We start from the raw sequence: 15,680 nt of genomic DNA on the forward strand, positions 1-15,680 counted from the left end.
TCACACTGGGAAGTCCACTCTGGCTATACTTACGGGCATGAAGGAAATTAAGGGTGCTGCAGCGATGTGCAGATACTTTGTGCCTCTCCGTAAGAAATAGTGGTTCCACCTAACAGCGCAGTGAAGTGCTGCTGGGCAGGCTTTCTAATGCTTCTTCCAGGACTGATGGAAGGGTGGAAGAGAGATGCCAAAAGGCTGTGTTCTTCTGTGTCCTGCCTGGGAGCTAAATGCCCAGCACCGGCATCCGCACACAGCATTCTTCACACACATCCTTCACGCTTTACCAATACTTGAGCAAGACTGAGTTAAGATTGTCAAACTTTGCTTTATGAGCAATTTTAGATGCCTTCAATGACAATTATGAAAAAAATCATCAACAAAGTGCCTAGCTTATTGAAGCCAACCCCTAATAGCACGGCTCAGTTTTCTTTACTCACTTAGGATTAGAGGATACTGGGGTTTTGGTTGACTGTGCAAGAGGGAGAAATGTACTGAGCATATTACCAGAAAAACTAGTACGCACATTACAGTGACAGACAAAACTGAAGAATTCTAATATAGAAGTAGTCAGATATTTTCAGAGTGCGACAGACTTAGCAAAAGATATGACTTCATTTCAAGTCATTATATCTGATATTTTTCAGTTTTAAGACATGCCAAAATTTCATGACCATTGGCATCAACCTTATGGCTTTTCCCTGTTTGAGATGAAACTCAGAAACCTGTAGCAGAGAAATGCTGCGTGGAGCCACAGAACTGGCAGTTCACAGAGTACAGTGAGGGCAGGTGAATGCGATGAGTGGGCTAGAAATAAGACTGCACAAGGTGGCTTGGACAGACAATAAATGAGGGGAAACCTCAGGAAAAGTAAAAAGGAAGACAGGATATGATACAAGTGCCAGGCTATGTGGGGACCAGGGAGAGAGAAAATGGAAATTGAAGCAATAAAATGGTAGCTTCTAATCCAGAGAGAAACAGAGGCTAACAATTAAAAAAATATTTTGAAATACTACTATTCAGGATTTAACAACAATGTCTACGAGACAGTTTCTTTTATATTTCATTGGTACATGAATAAACGCAATTTATTGTAAAACATATTTTTGATAGTATTCAAAGTGCCTTTTTACTGGAGTTAGGGCATTATGTTCCCAATCCAGTGGATATATTTTTAGATGTCTCTGACGTAGCTGTGGTTGCTTAACAGATGGCTCGCTGCCAATTGGTTTCACAGAGTTCTCTGCTGGTTCACTGCCTTTCTTTTCTTTCATATAAATTACATTATGTGGAAGCCCTCCCAGGCAGCTTCTGGAGGATATACCTACTGCAGACCAACCTAATTAAAAGACTTAGGACTCTTCTTCTTGAAAACCTCAGAAACTCCTTATCTTTCTCTTTTAGGTATTAAACATGGCCAAGTTTGACCTCTTAATAGTAATGATCTGAGTAAGTAATGATCTGAGACATTTTATACACCCTTCAGCAGTTTGGGGGAAGTAATATAGTTCTATCTTTTGAACTAAAATGCAAATACGAGACTGAGGAAGTCATAATACATTTGATCAAATTAATATGACCGAGATTGCCTCTGTTAGGAAATATTATTTCTGTTGGAAAAGTTCAAATCTATGACTTTGTATAGAAAATTGTAAAGCAATTTATGCAAATTAATGAACAGATTTGCAGACAAGTTATATTTAACAGACTATAGAATCAGCACAGATAACATATTATTGTGTATTTGAGCTTTACACCGAATGCAGAAGTCTTGAAAATTCATAAACAAGGAAATATCTGTATACCCTCTCCAGCAGAACTTGCAAAACAGAAAGTCAAACCTCAGAAGACTGGATGAAGAACTACAGAGAACTGACCAGTCAAATATACAACAGAAATTTCATTCACATCTGTCAACGAGGTGTAGAAGAGGTGTATACATTAAGAACAAAAATTGCCTCGCTCAGCTTGCAGATAAGATACCATCTTCAAGGTTATCACTGTACCTCTGCTGGAGATAACGTGTGTGCCTGTAATTTTGATTCACAAGTCAGCTATTTCAGTTTATTCTCTACTTCCCTACTCTTATTTTGCTGGTGAGAAAATAGAGCTTACATGGAGCTAGACTGATTACAGCTTGTAGCCTGAAAACCAGTTATCTATATCTTGTCTTAGTACAATAACAAATAAAGGTTACAGCAGTTGGTTTCTCTCAATATATAGGAAAGTTACTGAATAAACATCACTTTTTAGTCACTCATTCTTACCATCATGCTATCTTTCCTTGATTCTTTCTTATTGTATGCACCTAGTATCTTGTATGATAATATTCTATGTTTTTTCTATGGATGGAAGGCTTGACAGGAACCATTCTCACTAACACCATCCAAAATGGACTCCACAGGACCTCACTGGGCAGGCCGCACCAGTGCCTGACCACTCTTTGAGAGAAAAAGTTTTTCCTGATATCTAATCTAAATCTCCCCAGGTGCAATTTGTGGCCATTCTCTCGAGTCCTATCATTAGTTACCAGAAAGAAGAGGCTGACCCCCTCCTCATCACAACCTCCCTTCAGGAAGTTGTAGAGTGCAATGAGGTCTCCCCTGAGCCTTCTCTTCTCAAGACTAAACGCCCTTAGTTCCCTCAGCCACTCCTCACAGGACTTGTGCTCCAGACCCCTCACCAGTTTTGTTACCCCTCTCTGGACACGCTCCAGGGCCTTGATGTCTTTCTTGTAGTGAGGGCCCAAAACTGAACACAGTACTCGAGGTGCGGCCTCACCAAAGCTGAGTGCACGGGGACGATCACCTCCCTGCTCCTGCTGGCTACACTATTCCTGATACAGGCCAGGATGCCATTGGCCTTCTCGGCCACCTGAGCACACTGCTGGCTCATGTTCAGCCGAGCATCGACCAACACTCCCACAGGTCTCTTTCCTCTTCACAGTCCTCTAGCCACTCTGCCCCAAGCCTATAGCATTGCATGGAGTTATTGTGGCCAAAGTGCAGGACCCAGCACTTGGCCTTGTTAAACCTCATCCCATTCACCTCAGCCCAGCAGTCCATCCTATCCAGATCCCTCTGATATCAGAGCAAAAAAGGTGGTAAACTCAGGGCTGATAGTTCAAGTACCCTCAGCCCTGCTACTGATGTGTGAAGGTCCATATGGAGTTCTAAGAGCTTCTGCTAGAAGACTATCCCCTTATCCTCATATAGCCGTACTATACAAATGAAAGTAGGCCTATAATGTCCTTATACAAACTGGCAGAGTTTGTCATTACTAACACTGAAAATACCAGAATTTATGGTGCAAGAAGGGAAGAATATGCTAACATGACCAAAGAGAAGCTGGAATTCAGAAACACACATGAGATGCACAAGATCTTGTGCGTGTGTTTCAGTGTAAGTGAAGTACACATAGTGATTGGTCAGGTCCAGGAGTACACTGAAGTGCTATCACTTGTAATTATATTGTTCAGTGACCATGGATGAGTTGCCCACTGAGATACAACAAGCAACAGCTGTCCTTTCATACATACACAACTATGATTATTGGCTTCTTGATGTCAAATTAGCTGTCACAGTTCCATGTCAGTCAACAATGGCTTGCATCCAGAAGGCAGCGAAGAGTTGCTTCTGCACAAGGTGGATCCCAGACGTAGGTGTTTGCTGACATTCCAGAGCTTTTGACGAAATGCACACCCACAGCAATGAACCTGGCTACACGCTTTAAAAGTAGCAGCCTGACAACCATCATTTCCTCAACAATAAAACATCCATGAGTGCTACTTATGTGGGTCTGTAAAAACCTGTCAACTGCTATATGGTCCCAGAGTAGTGGAGAGTTTCTGATGAAATTCTTAAGTAAGCACCTATCACTAAGTTTGGGCTCACTGGATGGTGCTAGGTAGGCATGAGCCCCATGCTGCCCCATGTGTGTGTGTTGTTCCTCCTCATTAAGTAACCACCTAGGCTGCTGTCACGTCCACTGCACAGTAAGAAGCTCAGTGTGAGTCTGGTGATACACCACTTTGATATTTGTGTTAAGTGTTTTTGATGTTAAATGTAGGTACAGGTATCATATCCATAACGGCACATCCTGAGAGCTCTCACAGGATTTTATAAATTTACTGCACATAAAACAGGCCATGTCTAAACTTACTAGGGTGGATTATTCTATCAACTTCTCCCTTTATCCATGTCCAGCTTGTTATATATTTCTCCCATAAGTGACATGATTACATATTCCTTTTCCTCTCCCATCTCAAATCTATATAAAGCCAAAGGTGGATGAAACCCTGATTTAGTGTAGCCAACTAAAAATTAAACCTACCATCTGGTGTATCTGCACATATCAGTAGCATTTCCACTGACAACAGTTCAGCAGCACAGGAATGCTGATTTGAAGTTTGCTTGCTTTTTCAGCATATTCACAGTGACTCTGCTGCCAGCAAAGCCCTGGACTTCACAGAACGACCCTACAGAAATTATCTTTGTGAGGAACAAAAGTGTCACAGCAATACCTGCTGTTAGATTAGATCAAATACAGACTCTTTGTCTTCTGTTTCTCTCTGTATCCATGATTCCCTGTGCCTAGAACTTGCCTTCAAATTCCCTCACTCAATTCATTGAGACCCATCGTACCATTTATTGGTACCTAATGCCTACGGCAAGAGACTCAGAAGCCTGGAGCTAATTGCACATCCGTGTTTATAAGCCAATATCAGCAAATGATTTTATCAGTACAACTCCACTGTGCATGTAAACATGAAAAGCAACTGGCTGATAGAGGTACCTCTGACAATACTTCAATGACTTATACATGACTGAGCCATTAATATATTTGTTGGAGTCCAATGATAGTTATTTCTATAAACAAAGAATTACCTAGGTGTGCATTAAATAATAAAGATCAAACTCAGTAGTATTTATTGTAACTTTCCTTAGAGACCTTGTTTTCATCAGCTGAAATAAAACTACTCAACAGATTTACTTCATAACACTCAGCTTCACTTTTATTTACAGCTTGCAAAACATCTGGGGGAAGATGCTTCACGTTTTTATATACAATAAAGAAAAGGAAAAGTTAAATCAATATAGTAGAAAAACCAACATTGTGGGATTTTCAACTTGTATCTGTACCTCAGTAGGTTTGTATCTGGTTGTACTTGATTTACATGAACTTTATAGATCAATGACTCACCTGCCCCATTTATGTAATACAAATGTCAAAGAAATTGTTGCAACTGAGCAATCAAAAAATAAGCAATTTCTTTACATAACGTCTAATATATATTTAGTGTTATTAACAATATTTTTTTAATCCTGAATGCTGAACAAAATTCTCTGACAGTAAATATATATAACATATATATGCCATCCAAATGGATCTTGATTTTATGACTCACCCTCATACACTGTGCTGAAACCAACAGAATATTCATTGCTAGAAACAGTTAACCCTGCAAAGAAAGCACAAAACGCTTTTCTGCACTACGAGGAAGGCATTTAGGCTCAATGAAGACTTATGCAGCCCATCAGATGCAGCATGTTACAATTGTATAATGTATGTGTGTGAAGCCAGTGCCAAAAGGTAAAATACTTACAAGAAGGAGAGGATATAAATGTTAGCTTGTGAAAATGACAGTTGGAAACAAGTTCATGCACTTGGTTCCAAAGCAGGGCTAGGTGGCTATTTCTTTTTTTCAGCCCTCTTTTTGATATGAAAACGTCTGTGCTTCCCACCTCAACTCCATTTCATGTAAGAATCATTTGCTAGCTGTTTAATACAAGTAGTACAGACGAAGAAATGCTGGTAAAGGTAGAGACACCACTCTGCTATTCCAAAATCACTGCTAAAATGTTATGTATTTATTATTATTCTATTATTTTTCCCCCCAGTTACTTCAAACTAAACATAAAATGTAAGAATCTATGTTATCTGTCACAACTTCTGCAACATTCCTTAAAAATTAAAGTGGAACAAAACTGGAGAAGTGAAAAAAAAAAATTGTTCTTAGCAGATTACAGAACCATGCAGTAGAAATGAGAGAAATGAGCAGAAATAATTCTAATCAATACCACTAAGAATTCTACAAGTACTGCAGCTGACAACATAATGAGCTTTTACTAACGCTACAATAACTAGGGAGCCCTGTCTCATAAAAATTTACCCTGTGTAGTACATGTGTACTAACTTCTAGACTATTTACCTATACCAAAGAGGAGTCAGGCTACAGTTAGCATATTTCATACAAAACTGGTGTTGACCTTGGATTCTTTATAGTTTAAAAAACTATATAAAATAAGTATTTTAAGCAATAAAGTTTAGAACCAAAAACAGAAACAAAACCATCACTTTTGCTAAGTTTTGATTTAGTACCACAGGAAGAGAACCTATTATTTACAGATCCTCGTCAGCGCACACAGAGAATGAAGCCACCAGCCAGAAACTAACGTTGTTTCCTAAGAACTTGCCTGGTCTCGTTGGCAGTGCAATAATTTGGAGTCTTTACTCGCAATTTTACTTCTCCAAATAAATCATTTTGCAGTGCTTTAACTCTAAAGCATTTGGTACTGAGATTGAGATGTGAAACTTTTCTTTTGAGAACAACAGCAACATTGTCTATTGCTTCCTATCATTTGCTACCCTCCCTGAAGAATAAATATTGCCTATGGAACGCCAGTGAGATTCTGCCACGTATCTCTTCCAAACAATTTTAGATCTAAAACCATCAGTGTTGAAGATTCTACAAAATCCCTCCTAAAATACACCTTCTACAGTACAAAGGATGGACTGCTGAGGATTTTCAAGAATACACCCATTACAAGAACTACAAAAAGTACTTCACTTTCTCTTAAGATTCTCTTACATAGTATCCTCACTGTCCAAGTAAATGATAAAGAATCGTTTTAACAACTGCTTTCAGATACTTATGCCATAACCTAAAAACTTATAGGGACAATTCTTCAGTGAGATAGATCCAGTGATGCAATTCATGCATCTAGAGCCTGACCAGTTGCTGACTGAGGTACACCTGGGTGATGTACTCATAGGAACTGAACAACTGAACAGATTTTGAAAACCAGTGACCAACTGTGCACTCTGTCTAATGATTTCCTGTATACACTTTTTTTGTTGTTGTTTTTACTCTCCAAGATTCTCATGGACAGCATTAGATTAAAAAGCTTCTTAGAGAAGATGGACACTCTTAGTACAAACTTGTTTTGGTTCTAATGCTCTGTAATCCATAGAGTTATTTTAAGAATACATTCAGTAAATAACCTGTTATTTGACTTCAACATTTTGAACAGTAAGATATAAAGGCATAATTCAATTGTCTCATAAGAACTCTCAAAGATGGACTGTGGCTGTCTATCTCTTATCACCACATCAATTTAATGTTTAAAAAAGTACTTTTTTAGACAAGTACAGCACAGAGCACTGAAATGAAAAACAACAGAATTCCTAACCTACTGTTAATGTTAAGAATTTTAAATATGAACATTTTTTTTTTCTTTGGAATTTGATTTTAACCAACAGTTTACAATGTTTACTATTGATAATAAGAAAACATAGCAATATAACAAGTAAAAAAATTGAGTATGTTTTCCTCTTATTTCACTATTCTTAGGATCTTTTCTATAAAGATGTTTGTATCCAAAACACTAGTTTCTTCCAGTTTTAAAAGATGGCACATTACCTTTCATACCATAGCTATATTTGTATATACAAATTCTGTCCTCCTACTTCCTAACTGCTCTTAAAACAAAGCTCTTGTAACGTAGGCTCCTTTTCATTAATATAGATATAGCAAAATTGTTTCTGAAAGTGCCTCCTTGCCCTTGCACTTAACTTCAGCTATTCTTGAAGTAGCAGACCATCAGGTGTGTAGCAATTTCTTTTTAATAAAACTCGCCATGGACAAACTTCTTCAGTAGACTGGTTTTTATACTAGCAGCATATAAGTGGATCACTGAGAAAAGTGATAGCTTTTAACAACCAGTAAGGCAGAGATTCTTAGGCACAGGCAAAAAAATTAGTTCTTCCTCTGTATATTTAAAATGTAGATAAATCTGGACTCGCAGAAAAAGCTAAGCAGCTCACTACTACAGCAATGAGCTCACATACAGAGAGCAGCAAATACAAAATCACAGCTTTAAGAAGATTAACCTAAGACAAAAACAATCAGACAGCAGTATTTCAATATAATTTATGTGGATGATGAAAGGGTAATTCAGAATAACCTAGAAATTGCATGCACCTAAGCTCAGTTGCCCAGTACAGTGTCTAAATAGACAGAATTAATTAAAAAACAAACAACAACAACAACAACAAAAAAAAAACAAACCTCATTTGTAAGGAAAACATCAAGGAAGAGAAATAAAGACACTAAATATTTCTGGTGAAAATATTAAGCTGTCTTAACAACATGGCAAGCTATTAATTGAGAAAAACCCAGAAGTACCAGCTAGACTAGTAAGTCTACAAGAAACAAAACTCTCCAGCGACAAAGAAATCTAAAAGAGCTCTATATCCTTCTGTCCTTCTCATCCCAGGAACCACCAATGCTGAACAGCAGAAATTAGCAGAACTTGTATGTTATGCAGAAGAGTTGAAGAGAGACTATAGTTTTAGGGTTTTCTGTTCATGTATTAATTCTGTATAAATATGCATTAATTTGTTTCAGAGAAGTAACTAGTCAGCTCTTAGAACGGGCAAAAAGCCAGTCATTTTTTCCACTCTTGAAAAAGAAGCTTTAGCCCCAAAACTTAGCCTAAAAATAGGGCAATGTGTAGGTTTCACTTAGCTTTAGAATCAGCAAAATCTGCCACTTCAGTGATGTACATGATTGCAACACCACCCAAAACAAAGTTTATTTAAAAAATACTACAGTCTATATGCAAAAAGATTGAAAGAAAAACTCCAATTAAGGTTTACAAATATTTAGTAAAAGCAAACACGAAAGGTGGAAAAGATTATTAAGTGTTGCTATAATGTACAATCAGAATAGAAAAAAATAAATCAAGCAGAAGTTCAGGTGCAGTCTACCATAAAACTTTCAAACTATGATATCTGACTTGATCAAACACTGAAGTAAAGTGAAAGAAGTTCCAGCAAATTCAAAATCTAAAACTTGACTGGACACAGTTCAGCAACAGTCAATGAGGGATAGATGACTGGGTCACTTCCACATATAACTTCAGTGAATACATCAGTTTAATCACCTAAGAAAATTTATTAAGTTGAAGCCACAGATACTACCTTAACAAGGAATCAATTAGACACTGATTAGACATTATAACCATGTAAACACCATTTTCTAACCATTTTCTAAAGAACATTTTAAGAAAAGAGAATCCAGAGGATGCTGCATTCAAATCTTCCTAAATTTATTCAAAAGAATAAAAGAAAAAAATATAGGTTACAAAGTGTGATGCTCAGCAGTAATCCTACTAAAACAGTATTGTATTGGTTCTTAGATCTGTTCTGTGTACCTGTTTCCTTATTTTTTCCAGTGAAAGCTATTTACCCTAAGTAAAGAGGCAAAAGTAGAGAGACACTAGAACTTACTCTGTCTCACTATACCTTCAGCAGAATTGTTACATGAGTTGTGACAGCAAAAGCCTTCGTCACTGATGAAAATGCATAAACCAAAGGGCACGTATGTTCTTTAGCATTACATTTAACATCTGAGGCATTCGTGTCTAAAATTAAACAAATAGTTCTTTCAAACTGGATTCAGAAACAACATACAGACTTAACAGACTTTGAATTCTAATTTGATACAAGTCACTAACAGACACATTGTTCTTAAAATAATGGAAAACTTCAACTGGAATTGAAAGTAGAGATTAAGTGGATTAGGACAGTGGAACACCTGGAAATCCCAAGAGTAAGAAAATAATAATGCTTAAATCTATCTTTCTGAGACCAAAAGACTTGTATTAATCAGGAATCTTGTTTTTTCTTCAGAAACAACAGAAGAAATTAGTTGCTTAAATGCTACAATGCTGAGCATCATCAGAGATGATACCTCTACAAAACACAGAAAAATAAAAAAAAGCAAACTATAAAAATTTTAATGAAATCTAAATACTTTATTGAAGCGAGGAGAAGGTACGAAAAACACTTTTCTGAAAAATAATTTGCAGGATTTAGACAGTAGTTCAGGAAATGACTACTAGAAACGTTTTTTTATCAGAGAGAGAAAGGAAGGAAAAGTCCAGTAACAGAAAACAAAACTGAGATACACTTAGCCTGAAAACAGGAAATTTAGTTTTCCTGGAAAGAGAAATGCTATAAGCTGGAAAGACTTATAACTCTTCGCAAGTGTTCTAGAAACTAACTTTTTGTTGAAAAGTGCACAGGATAAACCAAGAAATGTTTTAACAACAACAACAGGAATTTGATAGATGTGATGCTATTCCCAGAGCTTTGTGTGCAGGTTTTTGTTTCTTGAACCAAATCGTAACTCTTTTATAACATAAAAACTATAATGTATTCTTTCAACTAAATATACATTTTTTTTAAATGATTAAAATATTTGTACTATAGCTTGATCACTGCAGCTGGAAAACTGATTCACCAGGATATTTTACTGTGAAGCTGCCTGAGACTGCACTGCATCAATTTTCCAGTAGGTATAATTTTCAACTAAGAAAATTGCATAGACTCAAGGAAAATCATAGTGTTTATTTTCCTTCAGCTTCTGGTGTTTGTCTGCATTTTGTTTAGTTTAAAATGTATACAACCTGAATATTACTTAAAAACTAGCAATTTTTTCATGGTAATATTAATTTAGATAAAATGAATTAATTGAAACGATACACCAGAGAATGACTTATGGTTCTTGGGATCAGAAATGAGTTCACAAACTGTCCAGCAGCCCTACAGTGCTAGGGTGAATATTCCTCCTCTCTTCTAATGACCCCACTTGCTGCCAGTTCTCAAACAACAGCCTAGGAAAGAAGCAAAACAAGGTCACACATAGTTAAAGCTTCCAGAAAGTGTTCTGCCACTGAGATCTGTTCTTCTAACCAGAACCCCCAGCAGTGTGAAGTTGGTGGGAAGTGAGAGACTGTGAGCCTGCTGTCTTTAAGAGTTTGCTAAGCTGAGAAGAAAGTCTGTTTGGAGAAACAAAGGAGAGTTGAGATGAGGGACAGCAGCAGAGCCTAGGACACTGTAAGGGAGTAAAGGCAGATGTGTCCTGAAGTTCCTCACAGCAGAAAGAAGCCTAACAGATTTCGACAGGCCAATGTGACAGCTGGGAGAAGGTTCCTGTTGGCTCTTACTTGAACAATGCCTGCCACACTGGGAGCTGTTCTCCGCAGTGGCAAGAAGGTGTTGGGAGCAAGCTGTGCTCTCACAGTGTCTCTCAGATCCCAGAGCTAGTCCGGTACAAGTGAAAGAGGCTGCTGAGTCAGGGAATGCTGACCTGAGGGTAAGGTCAGACATCAGTTAGTCTACTTAGGGTACCTCAGAAGATAGCAACATAATACTGTATATCATATAATATATAATAATCTATTGAGAGTTTAAAAGGTGAGGTTAAAAGGCTATTATAATTAAGAATAGGAAGACTTTATGATGAAAAGATGACAGGGTTCATTATAACAGAATATTTACCCCAGTTCCTAATTAGTACTGGATTCAAAAGCATAATTCAAACCACACACATAATAAGCTAGAAACTGGCAGAACTAGGAAAGCAGAGGACAAGTGACTGGCATTAAAAGAAAAGAAGCAGGAAATCCTGCTTCCTACAATAAGCTCTGACACTGATTTATGGACCCTCACCGTGGACCTTAGCATGTAGACAAGACTTTGTTCTTAATCTGTGAAAAAGTAACAAAAAGGTTTCTGTAAGCTGGCAACTGAACATTCTCCCAGAACAGAAAGCTCAGCGGAGTAGGAAACAACTGGGACACATTGCAGTTTGGTAATCCCATACAGATCCAGTGTGGTTTTTTTTTATTAATATTAGCTACAACCTTGTGCTTTAAATAAGAAATATCCAAAATTTATTATTTAGATCCTTTGATCCACTGTTTATTTGGTATAGCTCGACATTCAGCCCTTAATCTTTCTGAGCCTCAGTAACATACTGTTTGTTGTTTTTTTCTTTTTTCTTTTCCCCCTTTTTTTTTTACCTACCTTCCATGGATTCTGCAAGATTACTATAGGCAATATTAGTGATTTGATTTAGTATTGAATTGTTACTGAAATGGATACTTAACACAGTATTACTGAATAGTAATACACCTATCAAATGAGGTGATGAAGTAAAGATTAAGTAAGATTTGGGAGCCTTTTTTTTCTCTTTTTTCTCTCTCTCTCTCTTTTTTTTTTTTTTATCCTAAGAAGGGACAGGGATTTGTGTGAGCAAATCTATCAAAAAACTGGGTGCAGGTCCTGAGATCAGTTTTTTGGCTGGTATGTTGAACTGAATCAGACCATGAAGGAGCCAGACAATATTGTTTCCCCATTCCTTACATTTCTTCTTAAGTTTTCAGACTGATGCATATTTAGAAACAAAATCTAGGCAGGTGGGCAGGACAATGTGATAGAAATGCCAGGCATAAAAGCAAGTAGACAGGACAGCAAAAGAGCAAGTATCAGTGAGTAAGCAGACTCAAAGAGCAGCGAGGGGACACTATAATCAAGAAGCAGGTGAAAAGGCAGGAGGAAAATGCCAGACATTCAGCAAGTCGATAAAGCAGTACCACACAGCAGGTGTGCCAAGCAGCAGAAGAACAACTCCGCAAAGTCAGCAGATGCACTCAGCAGGAAGGTGATGTCAGGCATTGGAAGTGGGAGACGGGGCAGTGGAAAGCCGATGCCGACGTGTGATCGGATACAAGGGACAGGAAGGCGGCGACATGTGCCAGTCAACAGATGGACAGGGCAGCAGGTAGTCACTGTCGAGCAATTAGCTGGTCAAGAGGTAATGCCAGACAGTCAGGCAAAGGGCCAAGATTTTGGGAGGACAACGCCACACAGCCAGCAATAGAGAAAATAAGAGAGAGTAGTGAATGCCAGGCAGTCCCCAGACAGGCAAGGTAGCAGAAGACCAACGCCCATGGATAATCAGACGCAACTGTCAGCAAGGATAAAACATAAGCCTGTTAACTGACTGACAAGGAAGCAGGGTGACAGTGCTTTTTCAACAACTTAAGATACCATGAGTGAAACAGTCCCAAGAATCTAGATGCTCACCCTCTGGTAATATCATTAGATCAGAGCAAACCATGAAAATCCACAGAATAGCACACAAATGGAAACAGCAGATGAGTCTGACCCTAGCACTTGGGGAGGTCATGGGACCTTCCTATAAAACAAAAATATGAGAATCCACAAGAAAATCAAATGAATGGGAAAAATGTATCTAAAAACTGTTTCTGATGATGATTTAAAAAGCAAAAAAATACTAGCAAAGAATTAGTTTGGAAATGATTGGGTGGGATTGAAGATGTTGCTTACCCCTCTCTGGAGCCCACATAATGGGAATGTTGGGAATTTCTGCAGCAGAAAAACAGAAGAGAAAAGGGATTTCTGACTCCCAGTTCAAGGAAAGCATGTCAGTTTAGGACTGGGTAACCTCTTTGGGCAAAAAATAAGAATTCAGCTGAATCTTTGTCCATCCCCAGACACATGCCTTTACTGAGGTTTGCAAAAAATTTAAGAAGCCCACATTCACTTTTATCTCATGACATCCCACCCTTGTTCCCCAAAACCACACTTACCTCTAGCACAAGGTGTATAAGAGGGGAAAGGGGATGGTCCTGTGAGCTCATTCCCATATCCACTGCAAAATATCTTGTGAAGATGAACAGGAGTACCCGTTAGCCGATGACGGCCATTTGTGAGATAAACTGCACAAGTCATTAACTGTTACTCATCACTAGTGTAGGCTCGTGTTTGAATTTGGCTTAGATAAACCCGCACTAAAGAACAGTATTAGTCTTGTGAGTCTTGTGGGATAACCTTCTTCTGTGGCAAGAGTTGCAAAAGTCCAACACTTATCAACGCTTTTGCTGCACAGAGCACTCTGTTATTTAACATGGTTGTTCTTTTAAACAAACTAAACCATGTTACAGAAATGTTAGCTGTTACTCCATTTCAGAAACACATAATGAAGTCTGGAATGCAAGAACTGATAAAACAGCAATAACTAAGTTCAGTAATTTAACTCATCTGTCTTTTCAGTCATGGGTCTCTTTATTCATCTTCCATCACTAAAAGCCAACCAGCCAGGAACCAAACTTTACTATTTCTGTTCTCTTAAAGGTCTACACTATGTGTGTACGTATCCGCCTGTACGTTAACTTCTTATGCGAATGCTGAAAAATGACACCCATTTTGATCGAGCAATAACATGCATCAAGAAGCCAACTCTTCGCTTTCGTGCAAACTGAAGAGCCTTAGACACACCAAAGGAATGATTAGTTCTACTGTGCATTGCTGAATTAAGATTTAGAAAGGTCACAGAAACAGTATCCACACAAAATTGCTGTGTATTCATAAGCAACAAAGCTTTTAAGGAATACGGTACAGTAGTAAGAGGCTAAGCTGATGGAACGTTATTTATACTGATCCTCTGGGTATCAGCCATTCATTTTCCCTTCAGCTGAGTAAGGCACAGGAATAGTAGAAGATAATATAATTTCAATTTTAGAAACTGTGGTCACAGAACAGGAATCTCTTCCATATCCAAACTTCCCTGTATCAAAAACTATTTGGGCTTAAAGTGACAGGAAATTTAGGCAGAGGAGACTGAGATTTATGTTATATGATCAGTAAAAGTATAAACTAGCCAGGAGTAACACACCGTAAATGACTGAACAAGAGTAGATATGAATACTCCTAAGCACGAGATACTTACAGCACATACTAGCAGTTTTATCAGATCATATGATTTTGTGGCCAGCAGCAGCTAGAGTTAGCTGAACCGCATCAAGAACAAAATTGCTAGCATCTTCTCTCCAAAGGGAGATCTTTCAAGGCTCAATGAAAATGAACTATGACAAACTGATCTCAGTGAACCATCGTGGAAGAAAAAATGTACTTTTTACATCTAGTGAAAGTTCAAATACCGATATTAAGTAGTATATTGTACATTATGCTCCTCACTATTTGGTATTCACACTACAAAACAAGTGGGAAAAAGAATATATGCATGAAATACAAGATGAAATAACTGTGAATGGTCCAAACTACAGTTAAAAAGTAATTATTTTCTTTTCCATAAGACTTCCATACATGAGTGTGGCAATATATATGGACATTGTGTTTTTCTCTTCGAATACTTTCAATTAACACATTGCTAATGTTGTTCCATGTGGTAGGAATCTGCAGAAGCAGGCAAAGGAACAGTTATGATCCCAAGAATAACAGATGATACCAGCCACTTTCCAAGACTCTTCCAGTTTCTTCTTTAGTGGCTGAAAGTGCTCCTGCATAGCAGACAAGGAGCAAATGAGAAATTCTTTACTATTCAATAAGCATTAGTTTTAATGGTAAACTATTTTAATAAAGAATCATTTTGGTATTCTAGTGCACTTTTGCTAAAAGGACTAACTAACTTAACTTTTGATACATCTTAAATCCAAACTAGTATTTGTCTTCTAGTTATCATTTCTTTAAGATGCCTTCACACAGAAGACTTCCTCATGTTTTTATAT

The 15,680-nt window shown here is 37.8% G+C and overlaps 1 protein-coding gene across 13 annotated transcripts in view; it reads right to left on the reverse strand.

Annotated features, from left to right (window-relative positions):
• Positions 1-15,680, reverse strand: part of GPHN (gephyrin) — a 281,858-nt gene that overhangs the window by 116,784 nt on the left and 149,394 nt on the right. For 6 of the 13 annotated variants that reach the window (XM_082761973.1, XM_082761965.1, XM_082761970.1 and 3 more), the window contains one exon: positions 13,480-13,518. The exons of 5 other annotated variants lie outside the window; for them this stretch is intronic. In XM_082761973.1, coding sequence (XP_082618099.1) covers positions 13,480-13,518 — 39 coding nt within the window. Of the gene's footprint in view, positions 1-13,479; positions 13,519-13,742; positions 13,815-15,680 lie in introns of those variants that run through there. 2 more of the 13 variants (XM_082761967.1, XM_082761968.1) reach the window with 2 other exon arrangements.

This window comes from Aythya marila, assembly GCF_965140915.1.
Source record: "Aythya marila genome assembly, chromosome: 5".
Classification (NCBI taxonomy): Eukaryota; Metazoa; Chordata; class Aves; order Anseriformes; family Anatidae; genus Aythya; species Aythya marila.